The 17,833-nt window shown below is 42.8% G+C and overlaps 1 protein-coding gene across 1 annotated transcript; it reads right to left on the bottom strand.

The window, feature by feature from the left end:
* Positions 1 to 62: 62 nt before the first annotated feature.
* On the bottom strand, positions 63 to 14,002 carry LOC127008124 (pleiotropic regulator 1-like). Its single transcript, XM_050879742.1, has 8 exons — positions 13,874 to 14,002; positions 13,527 to 13,726; positions 10,999 to 11,714; positions 9,912 to 10,106; positions 9,094 to 9,282; positions 7,191 to 7,338; positions 2,521 to 2,636; positions 63 to 267 (listed from the first exon to the last, which is right to left on the bottom strand). The coding sequence occupies exons 3-8, from the start codon at positions 11,707 to 11,709 to the stop codon at positions 208 to 210; spliced, it is 1,419 nt and encodes a 472-aa protein (XP_050735699.1). The 5' UTR covers positions 11,710 to 11,714; positions 13,527 to 13,726; positions 13,874 to 14,002; the 3' UTR covers positions 63 to 207.
* Between the last annotated feature and the right edge of the window lie 3,831 nt (positions 14,003 to 17,833).

Here is a 17,833-nt window from a genome sequence, read left to right as displayed (position 1 = left end):
TCAACAGGACCTACACACATTCCTTACTGCCTAAATTAGATAATGAAGATGGTAACTGCAAGTCAAGTTGGTAAAATTTTATTCTTACATACAAAGGGCACATATACACCAAAATACTCCTCTGTTTTTCATCCAACAGAGCTGAATGAGTGAGTGTGAGTGTGTGTGCATGCCAGTGACACACACCTGCATCAACGCACCCAGACCTCAGTACTTTCTCCTCTTCAGGATCTCCGGCCGCCAGTTGATAGGGTGCGTCTCCTCCGTCTGGAAGAAGATAAACCAATCAGTTCTGTGCATCATGTCCTTAACCCTTTCACTGCTAAACGCTCACAGCGAGCGTTAGGCGTATTTGCTGGTGGTGCTAAACGCTCGCTGCGAGCTCCACCCGCACTCAAATCTCCCGTGTATGAAAGTGTTCCAACACTAATTCTCACAACACAGGATTGCCAATTGAGTGGGTTCTTCACTAAATTTGGTGGAAAATCATATCAGCCCAGCGCGGCAAATCTACAGACAAATAACTGGTGGATGTTCTTGCCCAATACTGCGGCATTTTTGCATAGCTTCACCTATCACTTGACTGATTCTTTGACCAAATAGTTGTAAATATTGCAGTTGGCAATACTCCCTTGCCAGAATCTCAAGGAGAGATGTCCGCAGTTCTCTCAATATGGCTGATCATCCCGAACGCACCAACGTAAGTGTTAACATTCAACACTCCCTGAACATGCATGTATGTTTGCAAGAGAGGCATACATAACCGACTCCTATAGATCTGGACCTCCTCTTTCCAATGGTGTTTTTGGTTATTGGCTGTGATGAATAGTTTTTGAGATACAGAGGTTAAAAGAGACCCCCCATTGGGCTGCCTGACTGTGCCTGAGGGGTGCGGACGCGACGTCCGCACCACGTGCAAGGAAAGGGTTAAGCATGTTTTCGTTATAATCTTCAGCACTGATACCAGTGACCCCATCTCCAGCTGATCAAGGTGCAGGATAAAGAAGGCCATGTAATCATTGTTATCCCTGTCCTCATCGTTATTAGTGAGATTATCCATCATCCATGATAGTGTCTGTAATAGGAGAAAGCTTAAAGTAAATGTCAACAAAAGTAAAGTGATGGTTTGTGAGCGAAGCAGAAGTGAGGTTGGTTGTAGATTTTGTATGCCCATATAGAGTGGGAATTGAATGTGAAAAACAATGCAAAATAATTTTGAATGGTGAAGAAATGGAGGAAGTCAATGAGTTTAAGTACCTTGGATCAGTTATGTGTAAGCATGGTGGTATGGAGGGAGAGATAAGAGAAAGGGCATTGCAAGGAAGAAGGGTGGTAGGGTCTTTGGGACGAATCATGAATGGCAGAAGTGTGAGCATGGAAGTAGAGGGATTCGAGAAATACAATAATAGTACCAACCCTCACATATGCAAGTGAAACGTGGGCCTGGAATGAAAGTCAGAGGTCTAGAGTGCAGGCAGTGGAAATGAGTTATTTGAGGAGTGCTTGTGGTGTGAGTAGAATGGATGGAATGAGTAATGAAAGTGTGTATGAGCATTTTGGAATGTGTCACAGGAGTGAAAGGAAGAAGTGTGGAGTGGTGGAAGAAGTGAAGCGACAGACCGTAAAGTGGTTTGGCTACATGGAGCGAATGGAGGAGAGTAAGATGACCAGAAGGGTGTATGTGAGAGAGATAGAGGGAGGGAATGCAAGAGGATGACCTCCAGTGAAATGGAGGGATAGGGTGCAAGAGTACGTTGGGGAGAGGGGGGAAAGATCTTTGAGAAGCTTTGAGCAGGCAAGGAGGGAGTGTCTGGATAGAGAAAGTTGGAAGCTCTTCTGCCGTGGCCATCCCCTGGTGGGAGCTCCTAGGAGCAGACGTCGATGAAATGATGATGATGATGACTATCCATCATAAGTAGAGTTGGGATAAAAAAAAGATAATCATTATCACCACCATAATCTCTATCTCTAGAGAGCCATTTTCCAATAAAGGCAGCGTGGAGAGCCAAAAGAGCCTTGTAATCACTATCATCATTATCAGACACCATTTCTAGCATAAGCATGGGGAGGGGTTATAAAGGCCAAGTGATCATTAGAATGAGTAAACTGTGTAAAATGAAGTTTAAAGCATAGTCCCTACACTCCACCTCCTGTATTATAGGAGGCACTACAGTCAATCCTGTCATCAAACTTTATGGTCATTACAGATAATAATCAGTACAATCATGTTGCCTGTAACCTAGACTAAAGGGGTCAAAATTACCATGTTAATACATTATCTCCACCATCAAATTTCATGGTCCAAGTAGTTAGTGTAAGAAATTCTTCCTAATACTATATACTTTTATTTCATTAAATAAAAGGTAGTCCCCACCCCCTCTCTTTCTCCCTCACTCTTCCTGTCCATATTTATACACTATGCATAAGTGGTAAGCATTGGTTTTTTTTTATATATATTTGTCTTTCTTTCAAAATACTTTCCTGTTACCTTCACTTTAAAAGAATATAAACACAACTCACCGCTGTGTCATCCTCCTTGTATATCTTGATGGTCTTGTCAGCATCGCACGTGATGAGTCGCGAGCCACTCTGATCAAAGGTGACGGCAAACACACCGGCTTCGCTGTCCATGGAGCCTGAGGAGGAGGAAGGGAATAACAGACGTGTGTCTCAATGGGAAAAAGTAAATGTGAATGCTGATTCCACAGGTGGATTTTGAGGTCATGCAAACCTCTCATGGCCTGTGGAATAGATGACAGTTGATGGATATTTACTTACTGGATAATCTCCCCTGAAACCAAGGTATAAGCTGTTTGCTGTATGACTTTTCTTCCAGCTTTGCAGCCCAGTTGTATAATAGTGGGTGCCTTAACATATTAAGAGATGAAAACATGGCAAAACAAGAGCTACGTGCAGACATAAAAAAATAAGGATGAAAAAAATACAAAAACAAACATACAAACATGGAGATGCACAAGAGAAGGACATGACTCAGTGAGAAAAAGAAGAGCAGTATTCCGTATGTACACTTCACTTTCTTATCTGTCATTAGGTAAAAAAGTAAATTCCTAACCTTCAGTTTTCTTTCTTTCTGTTGACAAAACTAAACAATGGATAGAAAGGTGTACAGACTCAGTTGGGAGAAGATCACACTCCTAAAAAGGACTTCTCTAATTGGATGAGATTCAAACATCCACATCAGTATTTTTCCTTGTCAACAGAGCCAGGCAAAGGGAAGATGGATAAGTATATATGACAATAGATACTCAGTAGGGAGATGTTTACAATCCTGACAAAAAACTTTTGTTATTGATCCAACCCAACATTTTTTTTCCTTTGTCTGTAAGACCAGCTAAGTATAAGAAAGAGTGTATACACATGGCTGAGTTACTGTTGAAAGCTTTGGGGAAATCTTGTTTTCAGATTTAACCAATCTTTGGTCGCTACCAAGTACTACCATTATATTTTTTATTGCGCCCCGCCTGTTTGTGAGGATATAGTAAATCTCATTTGCTGCACAAAGGGAGATTTCTACGTCCATTTTAGTGGATGTAGTTATAATTTTCAAAGAATGAATTTCATCAGCCTATTATGGTTTGCTTTCTTTTATTTTCTTAATATATGCCATGATTCACCACTACAGTTTATCCAGCAACTTTTTTCACTACTTTAACATTACAATCACCTGCAATCACAGTATAATGAGCGAGTCCAGTTCATGATTGAACATTGTAAAACTTATCAACCTCCTTATTGCAATCATCAAATGTTGAGGCATACACTTAAATTAAAGTCATACCTCAGTTTATGAGTTAACTCGTTCTGGAATTTTGCTCGCAAACAAAAAAAATCGTAAACCAAAACGAATGCACACTGTAGTGCTGAAAACACAAAGATCGCACACTAGAGCACATACATAAGAGGACACGAGCACATGGGTGCTACCTCTGCAAGCACACAATGCAGACGGAGACCCCATTCCCTTTGTTTTCTGCTCTGAGCACTCACGTCTTGCAGCAAACAAAGGGAACCCACGCTCGTATCTTCCACTTGTACAAAAAGGATGTTTGTACACCAAGTCACCGCTCATAAACCAAGGAAATTTTAGGTATTTTTTTGCTCGAAAATCAAAACACTCGTAAAGTAAGGAACTCGTAAACCAAGGTATTACTGTATCTTCAGTTTGTAAAAATCTTTCATCAAATTAATCACCCTGACATTCTCAGAACACCTTGTTATAAAGTGACCTCAGTCACCAATGCCTGAACAGAATATGTTAGGGCAACCTGATGCTCGCCCTACTTAAAAGTGACACACACACACACAAACAGTTATCCCCTTCACTGTTTCTAACCACCCTCAGTTCGAAGAGCCAGCCTCATGCTCACTGTTTCGAACCAGGCTCAGTTCGAGACTCGTCCCAACCACGGTTATAAATAGAGGAAACTTCCTCAAACAAATCTCACCCTTCTCCTGACCCTCACAACACTAAGGACGATGAGGTGACAAGTTGGTGAATCAACAATACAGCAGACCCAAGTGTAAATTCGTGACTGTTCAACACCGTGGTGTTCTTTTCCATTTTGTATCATAATGTTGTTAGTTGTAAGTGTTTGAATGACTGTTGGGCAAATGTGAGAGAATTACATGTGATTGAAATTTAATATATTAATATGATTACTCCGATTCCTTTCTGTTTTGCTACATCAGCCACCTGAACCCCATTGTACTAATATTTTTCCCCTTGACAACTACGAATACCAATAATCCGCCTCAGTGACGTAACAAATAACTCACACCATTAACCCTTTGCCGTTCCCATGACGACAAAGGTCGTCATGTGATTTTTTTAGTGCAGACGTCAGGATGGCGACCTTCGTTGTCATGGGAATTTTTGGCGCAAATGTCAGGATGACGACTTTTGTCATCATCCAAAAAAAGTTGTCTTAAATATTGGAAAAAAAAAAAAAAAAAAAAAAAAAAAATCTCAAGTTGTCAAATGTTGGATGATGGACCGAGCACATTGCTTGATACTTGTAGTAGCTTGTCCACATGGGGGTGGGGCAAAAGTAGTGGGCGACTTGTGGAACAATAAAGAATTTAGTGTAGCATTTGCTTCCGTCACGAGGAGTCACACGTGTGACCTTTCCAAGGAAGTGTTCATATTTCCCTCATATTGCTTATTATTTATTTGCAATGTGAATATTTTTTGAGGGGGCAAATTTTGTTTTGAGTAATGTGTAAATATTTTGCCTGTTGGCTAAATTTAACTTGCATTTTACATTGTAGATTTTTCACTTTTGGCTATTGCAAAATATAGCACTATTACTAATCTTTAAAATGACACCTATATGAGCTTTCTGTGATGAAAAGTAACTTTGCTAGAAGCATTAGAATCTAAACATCTCTAAGCAACTAGTTGAAATTTCTGCCAGGGCAAATCGCGAGAAAAATGCGGCTTTCACAGACGGCCATGGCAGGAAAGAGTTAAGCAGCACAACCAACAATGTTATGAGACAGTATATTCATCCTTTGCCAAAAATATATAGTACTCAAAAAGTACGTGGCACTAGACACAGGGCAGCACATACTTATAGCAATAAAGTATGATACTCTAGTGGGTGGGGTTTTAGAACAAAGGTTTGTGTCACTTTTATGATGTCACAGTGGCCTTGAGGCTTAAGCAGCAATGTTTGCGTTCTGCTTTGGTCCTCTGTGAACTGGCACAGAGGGAAGATCTGAACTGCACCTCTTTTTCAGACATGCTTCAATTAATCATGTTAATGAATGTCTATCTTTTATGTTGCATGAACTACAAGTTATCAAAAAAGACCTTAGCAACAAATCATTGCCCCATAGGAGGCAGGCAAACAAACAAAGGAAATTAATGAGCTTGTGGAGATATCACAGTCTACCAACAGAAAATGGCTGGTGACACTCCAGCCTCCAAACCAAGGTTTGGCTGGGAAGCCTTCTAATCATACTGTGAATATTGTGAAGCGTGCAGCAGTGTAGGCTAACACTCATGTCACAGCTAGGGTAGTGAGAGGAGAAAACCCTGGCATGTTTGGAGAAGAGATTTGTGAATGGAATCTCTGCTGGTATACAAGCCTCACTGCACCAGCTACAAGGCAGTCAACAAACCACCTCTCTCACCATGCAATGTGCCACCTTGGACAGCGTTGTCACATTAACAGAGCTTTCACAACTACAGTGCTTCATAATCAAGATAATATAAATATTAAATACAAATGACATTACAGATTCAACAACAAAAAATCTTGCGGATGAATGACGTGAAGTCTTTCAACAGATTTATGTCAACACATCTGACAACACCACTTCAGTCGTCCATGTGGAGTCTAGTGTGTGCAGTTAATTGGTATTCTTCCACTGCAATAAGGGTTTCACAATGGGTTCCAGATTCTGAAATGTGTCTTTATGCATCCAGCAAAGCTGCTGAAACTTCCTTCATTCCAGCTCCTTTTGCCTTGCAACTATATAGGCACTGTGAACCCTAACATTCTCTTTAAAGGCGGGGTTCGCACTATTCCGTCTTGACGGATCCGTCGACGTTAATGACGTCAGCAAAACAGCGGCCGCCTGTCAGGGATGATCCACTCCGTCAGTCCATCGCTCATCATTTGTTGACAAACATATGGACAGCATTAACCACAACGACTTCTTGTATATGTTATTTTGTAACTAAGTACTTCTATTTCATATTTTCATGATATGTAGAATGTTCAACATCACTGGACTGGCACCACCACCGCCGTTACAGACCCAAAAGTTAACTTGAGTTCATCTCTGGACGGGCTCCATGCGGGGTCTGGGCTCCGTTGATAACATCACTGACGGTCGACGGATCCGTGAAAACGGAATAGTAGGAACCCCACCTTAGATAAAAATGTATCCAGCACCTTTTTCTTTTGTATCGGGCATCTACAGCACCAATCAGAGCAACTATACTTGTATAGCCTCATCCTCCAATGATACCATCTTGCGAATTGCGCAGTGGCGCACACTACATGTCACTTTGGTGTGAAAGCACCATGCCACGTGTCACTTGCCACATGCAACATGTCACTCTGGTGTGAAAGCTGCCCTACAGCGTAAATGAACAGCATTTCATCTTATATATAATTATCTAGATTTGTATCTGAAAACACACACACACACACACACACCTGGTTGCACAGGGGCCTGCAGCTTCTGGAAGTTGTACCCTGTCCGCCAGTCCCAGAAGTAGAGTGTGCCATTGTCTGCCCCTGACACCATGACTCCCTCGCGGTTGATGGCCAGACAGTTGACGATGGCATTGTGTCCTGTCAGGTTCTGTGGAGGAAGAGATGTCACAAGGAAAAAGAGGAGGAGGAGGAAGAGGAAGGAAAATGTTTCTTTACAGAGCTACACATGATTCTTTACAGAGCTAGGCAGTCTTAAGACACGATATATGATACACTCTTCACAGTTTATGTTTACTGCTACGGCTGTGATTTGATTGATGAGAAGCTATGAATATTGTTCCTTAGGATGAGAATGGAAAAGAAGAAAAGAAACTATACACTGCCTTCATGGATTTGGAAAAAGCTTATGACAGAGTCGATTGGATTGCATTGTGGGATGTTTTTAAGATTTATGGTGTGGAAGGAAAACTGCTTAGTGCAATAAAGTCTTTCTCTGAGGATGCATCTGCATGTGTCAAAATTAGTGGTGAAACAAGTGAACATTTTGAGATAAAAGTGGGCTTAAGGAAGGAATGTGTCATGTCACCATGGTTGTTCAATATTTATATGGATGGTGTTATTAGAGAAATGAAGGGCAAAGTTGGGGAAGTTGAAGTAAAAATGTTCGCTGAGGGAAGGAAGTGGGTGCTGAATTCGATATTGTTTGCTGATGACACAGTGCTCATTTCAGAAAATGAAAGTGACTTACAAAATTTGGTCAGTGTTTTTGATAGTGTCTGTAACAGGAGAAAGCTGAAAGTAAATGTCAACAAAAGTAAAGTGATGGTTTGTGAGTGAAGTAGAAGTGAGGTTGTAGATTTTGTATGCCCATATAGAGTGGGAATTGAATGTGAAAAACAATGCAAAATAATTTTGAATGGTGAAGAAATGGAGGAGGTCAATGAGTTTAAGTACCTTGGATCAGTTATGTGTAAGCATGGTGGTATGGAGGGAGAGATAAGAGAAAGGGCATTGCAAGGAACAAGGGTGGTAGGGTCTTTGGGACGAATCATGAATGGCAGAAGTGTGAGCATGGAGGTAAAGAGGGATTTGAGAAATACAATAATAGTACCAACCCTCATATATGCAAGTGAAACGTGGGCCTGGATTGCAAGTCAGAGGTCTAGAGTGCAGGCAGTGGAAATGAGTTATTTGAGGAGTGCTTATGGTGTGAGTAGAATGGATGGAATGAGTAATGAAAGTGTGTATGAGCATTTTGGAATGTGTCACAGGAGTGAAGGGAAGAAGTGTGGAGTGGTGGAAGAAGTGAAGCAACAGACTTTAAAGTGGTTTGGCCACATGGAGCGAATGGAGGAGGGTAAAATGACCAAAAGGGTGTATGTGAGTGAGATAGAGGGAGGGAATGCTAGAGGATGACCTCAAGTGAAATGGAGAGACAGGGTGCAGGAGTACAGTAGGGAGAGGGGTGAAAGATCTTTGAGAAACTTTGAGCAGGCAAGGAGGGAGTGTCTGAATAGTGAAAGTTGAAAACTCTTCTGTCATGGCCATCCCCTGGTGGGAGCTCCTAGGAGCAGGCGTCGATGAAATGAAGATTATGATGAGGATAAGAATGGGCTAAATTCAGAATACTAAATGCAAGGATACCTAAGGAAATAGGGAGATCATATAAGACATTTAAAACTCCTTTTTAAACTTTCACTCATATCTAAATTAACTACAATACTGTTTGATTTGCACCATACACCCACCACCCTATTTGTGAATGGGCCTAATAAATTTGTATCAATTCTGCAAGATGTAAGTTTATAAATAGGTCAGGTAAGATACACACAAACACCACCCCCTTCAATACATCCCCACACAGCTATCCCACATCCACCCTTTCCCAACTACGCTCCAGTACCTGCATGAACTTCCCGTCTGGACACTTCCACTGTTTGATGTTGTCTGGTGCCCCCGAGGCGAACATGTACAGCTCAGGGTGGATGGCGAGGGCGCGCACACTCTTCTTGTGGTGGGTGAGGGTGCAGGTGCTCTTGCCTGCTCCTAGATCCCACAGGCGGATGGTGAAGTCGTGCGAGCCTGTGATGACCTGTGGGGTGGATGATGGATGATTACTTCTTGGATGATCGCCACTGAGTCAACGCTGCAGTGTTTGCTGTATGAATGATTTTACGGTAAGCAATCCAGTAATACGGTAATGGATGCCTCTACACAATGAAACACCCTAAAGCAAGAGGTGCCTGTACATGCAAGTCAAAAAAAGAAGAAAAATATATATACATAAAATGAAAGGAATTGCAGATACGAACGAAGGACAGAAAGAAAATGTATATCAACAACTACAGAAAGGTTAACCTGGTAGCAGCGACGGGCCAAATTTGTGGCTTTACCATGTAGCAGCGACGGGCCAAATTTGTGCCATGATTTAAACCCAAAAAAACAGATGATACATAAACTGATCACAAATGCTTCGATATATATTATGAAATGGTTTGAGTGAGTGATGATTTTTTCTCATTTTTCTCGCTTAGAGGGACCATTAAGAAACATGATCCCCGCTGCTACCAGGTTAAAAAAACATTAAGTACATTATCAAAGGAAGGGGTAAAAGCATAAAACACAAAGGAAACTTGTACACACACAAAAAAAAACTCACTGAATACTGAAATGTTAAAAAACAAACACACCACCTGTCCACTTAACCTAGACCCCCTTTACCTGTGGCTCGGCAGCCTGGCACACCACGGAGGCGATGGTGTTGGAGTGGCCTGTGAGGGTGTGGATGTTGGCCTTGGTCCGCATGTCCCACACTCGAGCGGTGGAATCTCGACCACAGGTGACCAGCACGTCAATGGTAGGGTGCAAAGCAAGGCCATAGCAGGCACTCAGGTGGCCGTGATAGTGCCGGATTACCTGGATGAAGGAGAGGGAGGGGAGCGTAGGAGTAAATTTCCAATGTAGATGAAGCATGGCAAAAAAAAAAAAAAAAAAATCTTAGAATTATTTTGTCCCATTTTGTAAAAGTGCCATTACATTATAAAAAAAAAACTCACTGGTTTACCAGTGGAATCTAACACACTCCTCATGAGAGGAACTTGCTATTGAGTAAAAAAAAGTAATGCTTTCCTGAAAATAGCAGAATTTACCAAGAAGCCAGACAATGGGTCAAAAAATTAGTATGTCATGCAATATACAGATATGAGAAAAATGTCACCGCCATTTGTAAAACTAATCCAGTCTTTGAGTAATACATTAGTAACAAGAGATCAGAAGAGGGACTGAACCATAAACTGACAGCATATATAAGTGACTTAGTGACTGAAAATCTACATGTTGCGAATAAGTCAAACTATTATGTTCCTTCAGTAATCAATACCAGCTTGACCCGCTACTACCACCAACACCAGTGTTGACAATAGTATTGATGAGAAACTTCATACCCTGCCCAGTTTTAAGTAACAATAACTAAAATTATGAAAGTTCTAATCATTTAAAAGATATAATGTCCAGGACCAGACAATATACTGTATTCTCAAGTCTTTGAAGAATGGCAGTGTCTTCTGATTGGAAGACTGCCAATGTAACACCAATTTTTAAGAAAGGTTACTGAAAAATACTGATCAATTTATAAGCCTTGTAGTCTAATGACAGCAGTATTTAAGGTACACAAGTATAATTAAACAAAACTGTTAGTTACTAAGAGAACAATTTCCTAATTACCGATCAACATCACTGATTCCGTGCACAAATTCACACATACAAGTATACATTATAAGCATCCATATGCACACATACACATACTCACCTTGTTGTACTCAAGGTCCCAACACTTGACCTGCTTATCTTCCCCACAAGAAAAGAGGTAAGGGTGGCGAGGGGACACGGCAAGGCCCCTCACGGCGGACACATGGCCAGTGAGGGAGAGCTTGAGCTGGCCTGAGGCGAGGTCCCAGATCTTGATGACACGGTCGTTGGAGCCAGTGGCAAACCACTCATTGGCTGGCTCCACTGCCACACAGCGCACCCATCCCAGGTGACCTGAAATAACCCGCGCCAGCTTCCATGGGGCGTGCCATTTGGGGCGAGGCAATGTGGGGGCACGGCGCGGCACCAGGGACTGCTGTCCAACACTAGCGCTCGGGGTAGATGAGGGGATCAAGGCCATGCTCTGGGGTGGAGGTGTGGGGGGAAGTGGAGGGTGTGGTCCTGAAGGAGGGGGCAGAGCAAGGGGGCTGGCCATGGTGCCATTGGCTGCCTCGATGGCCTTGGGGGGCAGGTCATCCATGTCTATCTCATGGGGCGCTGCAGCAGCCTTACGTCTGTTGTGCCTCACCAGCCCCAGCACAGGCCCATACTGATCCCGCGCCTTAGCCTGCCGCCGCAGCTTCTCCAAGGCCTCCTCCACGGGTGGCAGGCCTCCCTGGTCACACAGGAACATGTCATGGGTGCGCTTGAGTGAGCGGAACACCAGTGTGTGCACCGAGTGCCGCTGCACATCATCTGTGCTGGACGGCATCACTCCTGTCAACAAACAGTAGCCAGTCAGGATGGATCGAATGACCTTGAACACCTACAGCTGTCTCATCTAACTATATTGGTATCTTAACCCAACCTGAAGTGGTGGATTATTGTGACTTAACCCAGTCAGTGTGGAGGCACAGTGGCAGCAGCCAGATCATATATATAACATCCAAATATAAGATTTATTTTCAAAACATCTATACATGTAGAAGAGGGTCAAAGATTCCTGAATCTTCTATTGAAGAGAGATTACAGGTAGAGGGATTAGTTTACAGGAAACTGGAGAGTTCTTCACTAGATTTTAAGCATTTATTTATAGGCTATCAAGGAACTTTGCCCCCAATAGCCACACCTAAAATCACCAAATGTGGGGTACAAACTTGGCAGAGGGACTGTTTTTGTGCCGCAAGAGGCGGTAGTGGGCTAAACAGTAGCCTATCCGGATCTTTTATATATATTAATAATCCACAAGACATCCTGAAGTTAAATCAAAGTATGTGCTTATCTTTGTATTCATTCATACACATTGTTAATATTTATGTGGTGTCTGATTCACTTACCAGTAATTGTGTGAAATTCTATTGTGATATACAGTCACAGATTCATGCCACTAGTAAAAATGAAGCTAGTAATGTAAGTTTTGCCTACATGAAATTTACACAAAGATAAATATGAAAGCTCACAAATTCACAATAAGTGACATCACCTGCTTTGCACAGTAAAAATGTGCTTATTTAAGGCATCTGATACCCGCAAAATGGCGTGCGCTGCTGCCTCGGGCCACATTATGTAAGTCTGTGGGCCATAGTTGCCGTATAAAATTTATACGTATTTTCATATTATTATTCTGTTGTTTATTCAATGTTCTGTTTAAGAAAAAGAATACCCATAATTTTAGTTAGTTTTTGTTATAAGGATGATTTATGAAATACAATTATAACATTACAGCCTATACGTTAGGAAATGTACTGAATCCTGGATCGGCTATGGTGATGTTAGGTGCGCCTATTCCCCCCTCCCAGCAGGAAACAAACCCCTCCTGAACATCTCATCATAAGAGTACTAAACCTTAACTACCTACCTTAGTACATAAAATAGGAAGGATGATAATTTTATACATAGTTTTTAATCATTTCAGTGGGGATAGGACACAACTGCAACTGAGTCACCTGGTTAATAAGCACATGACATTGATATATTTGCCGAGCTGCTCAGGAAAAACTTGTTCAGAGCACTGCTTAGTAAATACCATCCCTCATTAGGATGCTGCCGAAAAGTGCAGACAGACCTAATCCCGACGAGTAATCTTACTAGGGTGACCACCCGTCCCTTAAAATACAGAATTGTTCCGCATTGGAAAATGAAATGGTGCGTTCCATTTAGAACCAATAGGGAACGCCATTTGTTCTGTATTTGTCTGTCTGAACAGGCAAGCAGATAAAATTCAGCATTTTAAAGCTGTAGTGATGGCATTTTCCAGTTAATCTAAAAAAACAGGCCGTAAAATTATGTGTTTGTCAAGGGTCGTCCTGAAATACGTGTACAGTATGCGACCCCCCTTCCTCCTGCCTCCACAAGCAGCAGGCAACGACTGTCAAGGCAGGGCAGGCTACAGAAATTTTTGGGTTGCCACCCGTCCCTTAACATCTTTCCGTATTGGAGAGTGAGATGTTCCGTATTTTTCTGATCTCAAGATGGCAACCCTAAATCTTACTGTCCAGCACTCCAACACAGTGGCCGCCAGGGGCCTGCAGGGTGGGCGGCCCCGCGAGGCCCTTGGCACACCAGGCCCACCGAAGCCACCAACCCTACCTGCGGGCGCCCCTCCTCCTGGCGGGGTGCGGGCCGGCCTCAGACACTCAGCCCGGCACGGACACACTGCACTGGAGGCACAACTTTTTCTTCTTCTCCTTCAGTGTCTGCGAGGGCTGGCTGCGGCTCCCCCCAACGCGTGGCGGCGGCGTCTTGTTTACGTTTTGGGGTCGCTTACACGCCGAGGCGCCACGCTCAAACTGTCCACATCGACCACATGAGGAAAGATCAATAATAGTCATAGTAATAATAATAACAATAATAATAATAATAATGATAATAATATGAATAATAATGATAATAATTATAATACTATCAATGATAATAATAAGTATAACAATACAAACCACTACTGCATATAGACTGAGCTTGAGTTGGGAGCACAGTTATATACATATATGTATATAACTCTGTGGTTGGGAGTCACCCGACGGACACTATCGGTGAGGCCTTTGGATCGGCGTCCTCCCGTACGGTCCTGCTGAGAGAGTAAAGAAAGGACAGGGTTCCCTTTCCTTCATCACAACCATTAAGGTAGTTGCTATTTTTTAAAAAGAAAAGTATTTAGAATAAGAGGAGAACCTAACGCTTAAAGCAAGGGGGATGACATTCCAGATAATGAAAAAAGAGATGCTTTGGAGCTTATATATGCAGAAACAAAATTGTCCAAACAAAAACACCGTTAATGCAGTCATAGACTTATCAAATACGAATGCACATAGGACACCATGTCATGCTGTAAGTCTCTTCCCTTCAGCCTGATCCGTGTGAGACGCTGTACAATGATCAAGTAGGAATGCGTGCGGAAAACAAAACATGACTTGAGGAGCGTACAACAATCATGTGATGCCCCAGATTAACAAACACACAGCAACCTCTTCACAGCTATGCAAAACAATACAGCAGGAATGTGTTCGGCTGTCTCCACACACGAGATAATGCATTCGATAAACCTTTTGAGGACACATTAGAATGAAGAGATCATGCGTAAATATATCTATGTCTAATTAGTGATTTCTGAAAATGTAATTTCCTCCTCTACATAGGTCCTCCCGATCATTCTTTCTCTGCTTATTTTAATTTACCTATTTTTCAACTTATTTATGCGTATCCATTTCTTTATCCTTTCCATTTTGTCCTGTTATATATATCCACTGCTAGAGAAAGGCAGATTAAGATAACAATCATTAAAATGTGTGAAACACGGTGCTCCTGTAAATAAAGCTGCCCTCCGCCCTCTCCCCTCCCCTCCAAAAAATCACATTCTCACTTATGAAGTATCAATTAATGTCTTGGCACAGAATTGCTTCTTTTGCTCTGGGGGCACTAAGCAGGTTATATTTTGGACTTATATCATGCACCCCTCCTGCATTTGAGACAAATTCTACAATGTAATCTAATGAATTTATAACGTCATTAACATATTTGTGGTGCCCATGCAAACTAAATGGCCCCAAGCGGATGTATGCACCGGGCATTTCACGTCTCTGTAAAGTCCCGGGAAAGGCGCAGAGCGGCGGCGTCCTGCAGGGACCAGCTGGGCTGCCTGTGACGTCAAGGCCCGACTCACGCCGCGTCCCGCCTCTCACGCCAAGTCGTGACGCTGGGGGGTGAGAGAGAGAGAGAGAGAGAGAGAGAGAGAGAGAGAGAGAGAGAGAGAGAGAACAGTCATTCACCTCAGGCCTATCACAGACAACACAGTAACTGCCTTGTGTAACTACATAAAAAGGAGTTGGACGTGACCGGCTTCATCTCCAGCTTGCGTTTGTTTGTCCGGTTGTACAATTATGTTACTAGATGGGGGATTACGGAATCTAAAAATACTAATAGCAGCAAAAACAAGAGCATCATTATCATCAACGGCGTCAATAACACAAGCAACAACGTCACCTTTTACTATTATCATTACTACTACTACTACTACTACTACTACTACTACTACTACTACTACTACTACTACTACTACTACTTTTTTTTACCTAGGTTTCTGCAGACAGCATCACCATAGCATCCACCCTCCTTAAGACAACAACATTAACAATACTAAATCTTTTCAATGTATATGGGGGTAAGGACGTATGTATGAATGTATATATCTATGTATGTGTGTATGTATGTATGTAAGTATTAGGTATGCATATCTGGCTCTGATTGTCTCTATGAATAGTATGTATGTATGTATGTAGTGACTGAGGTCAGACACGTGTCCGCGGTGTGCATCATGGTGGGGCAGATTCACTTTTGTTTGTCCTTGCTATCTATCATGCTATTTTTGGTTATCAGCGCGAGGAAAGGCGTGGACCCGCACCTGTACAGCACCCGCGGCCTCACCTTGCATGAGTGTCGCCAGGCAAGCCCCCCCGTCCCCCAAACACTGCCTGACCCCCCTTACCTTTACCACCCTGCCCCCCACCACCCGCTGACCCACCCCCTACCTTATCACCATACCCAGCCCCCACCACCCACAACACTGCCTGCCCTACCCTCACCTCTACCACCATCTCCCATCACCATCACCACCACCACCACCAGCACGGCCACTATCACCCCAACCCCTACCTCTACCACCACTCCCTGCCCATTCCATCACCTCCACCACGGCCCCAATTACCTTAACTCCCACCCCCACCACTACCTCTACCACCATCACCATGACCCCCATCACTACATACCCCATCCATTACCTCAACCACAGCTCACAACCTCCCACCCCTTCCATGGCCACCACCACAGCCCCCATCACCCCCAACCCCCACCCATCACCACTCACCACTCCTATCACTTTATCCACCCCCACCCCCACCACAACTAACACCCCCACTACCACCGCCACCACCAAGGCTGCTACGGGAGATAACTGTTGCGGAGAGAAGCTGCAGATAAGCCGGGCCGCTGCGGACACGATATAAAAAATAAAAAATGAAACGATAAAGAAAGTCATGGTAATGTGAGAGGGGCATGGGGGAAGCAAACGATGACTTGTATAAATGTGTGTGTGTGTGTGTGTTTGTGTGTGTGTGTGTGTTGCTGCAAATGTATTTTTTCTTCTTAGTAGCTCTGAAGTAGGCTACATACAAATAATCTTAAAGGTACGTACTAAGGGTGTGCCGATACCACGATGTTGGCCAATACCGATACCATACTTACTTTTCAGCCGATACCGATGATACAAATTTAGCCGATATTTTGCCGATATCGATAATTTCTTATTTTTGTTACATATCTATAAGACTATAAAAGTATAGAATTACTTGTATTTCAGCATTATAAATAAGGGAATTTGGGAATAACACTAGTTGGATGGTCTTGAAAGTTGGTAGTAAAACAATGTCTTGAAATACATAATAATAGCCAGAAAAGTATCGGCGTATCGGCCATATCTTCACCTTGCCGATTTTTTTTTTTTTTTTAAATATTTGTTGCAACCTCAAGGGTGGTGATACGGGCTATAAATGTGGAGCTCGTCAAGGTCGAGCGCGTTACGTCCCTCCGAAGAGGGACCACAGACTCATGAATAGGGAGGGGAGGGTGCCGACCATGGAGGTCGAAGGGTGCCGACAGACAGACTCTATCGGCCGACCGCAGCCTACCTGACCAAGGCGGTCTGTCGACGAGGAATGGCGTGTCTCGATATCGATACCGATACCCATAGCTGGGCGTTATCGCGATAAGTTATCGCGATACTTTATCGCTGATAACAAAATCGGGTTATCGGCCATCCGCTACCTATTTAAATATATATCGGTATCTTCGTTATTTTTGTAACCAAACAAGCGATAATCGCTACTTTTTTTCCGCCTCTCAGAAAAAAAAAACGTTGTCTCCTCCCTACTCGCATGCGTGGCGCGGGTGCCCGGTATTGTATGAAAAAACTTCGGGGTATGAATTATCTTCGGCGAAGAGATTTCATAATTAGATCATCAACATTAAAATTCAAGGTTATTTTTTTATGTTAGACTCAAAAATCAATATATCAAAGAGAAAAATCATTTAACTTTGCCCCAAAAATGATTATTCACTACCTCAGATTTGATATTCCATATTCGTTTGTGGTATTGAAGGCACCCGGTGCTGTGTTATTTGGTGTCCCATCGTCAAAAGCTGGCGCTTGTGTTAACAAACACTGGTCTCTCGTGAACTGCGCATGTTCAGACCAGTAAGCGTAGACCTGTACAGTATCACAAAGCTTTTTAACACATTAAGAGTAGTTGCTGGAAGGCTGAATCAGACATACAGTACCACCATCCTCGCTGTTTCTAGAACGATACTGTACATATAAATACAACTCGTACAGATTGTCGTTCTAG

The sequence above is a fragment of the Eriocheir sinensis genome, chromosome 37 (genome assembly GCF_024679095.1).
Source record: "Eriocheir sinensis breed Jianghai 21 chromosome 37, ASM2467909v1, whole genome shotgun sequence".
Taxonomy (NCBI): Eukaryota; Metazoa; Arthropoda; class Malacostraca; order Decapoda; family Varunidae; genus Eriocheir; species Eriocheir sinensis.
The sequence above is the reverse complement of the archived record's forward strand: the minus strand, read 5'-3'. Positions and strand labels throughout refer to the sequence as shown.

Coding starts and splice junctions, on each gene's coding strand:
- LOC127008124 (XM_050879742.1), bottom strand. CDS start 11,709: ATGCCGTCCAGCACAGATGATGTGCAGCGGCACTCGGTGCACACACTG. Junction 9,283..9,911: donor GCCAGGCTGCCGAGCCACAG/GTAAAGGGGGTC, acceptor TCCACCCCACAG/GTCATCACAGGCTCGCACGA. Junction 2,637..7,190: donor GCAGGCCCCTGTGCAACCAG/GTGTGTGTGTGT, acceptor CCTCCTCCTCAG/GCTCCATGGACAGCGAAGCC.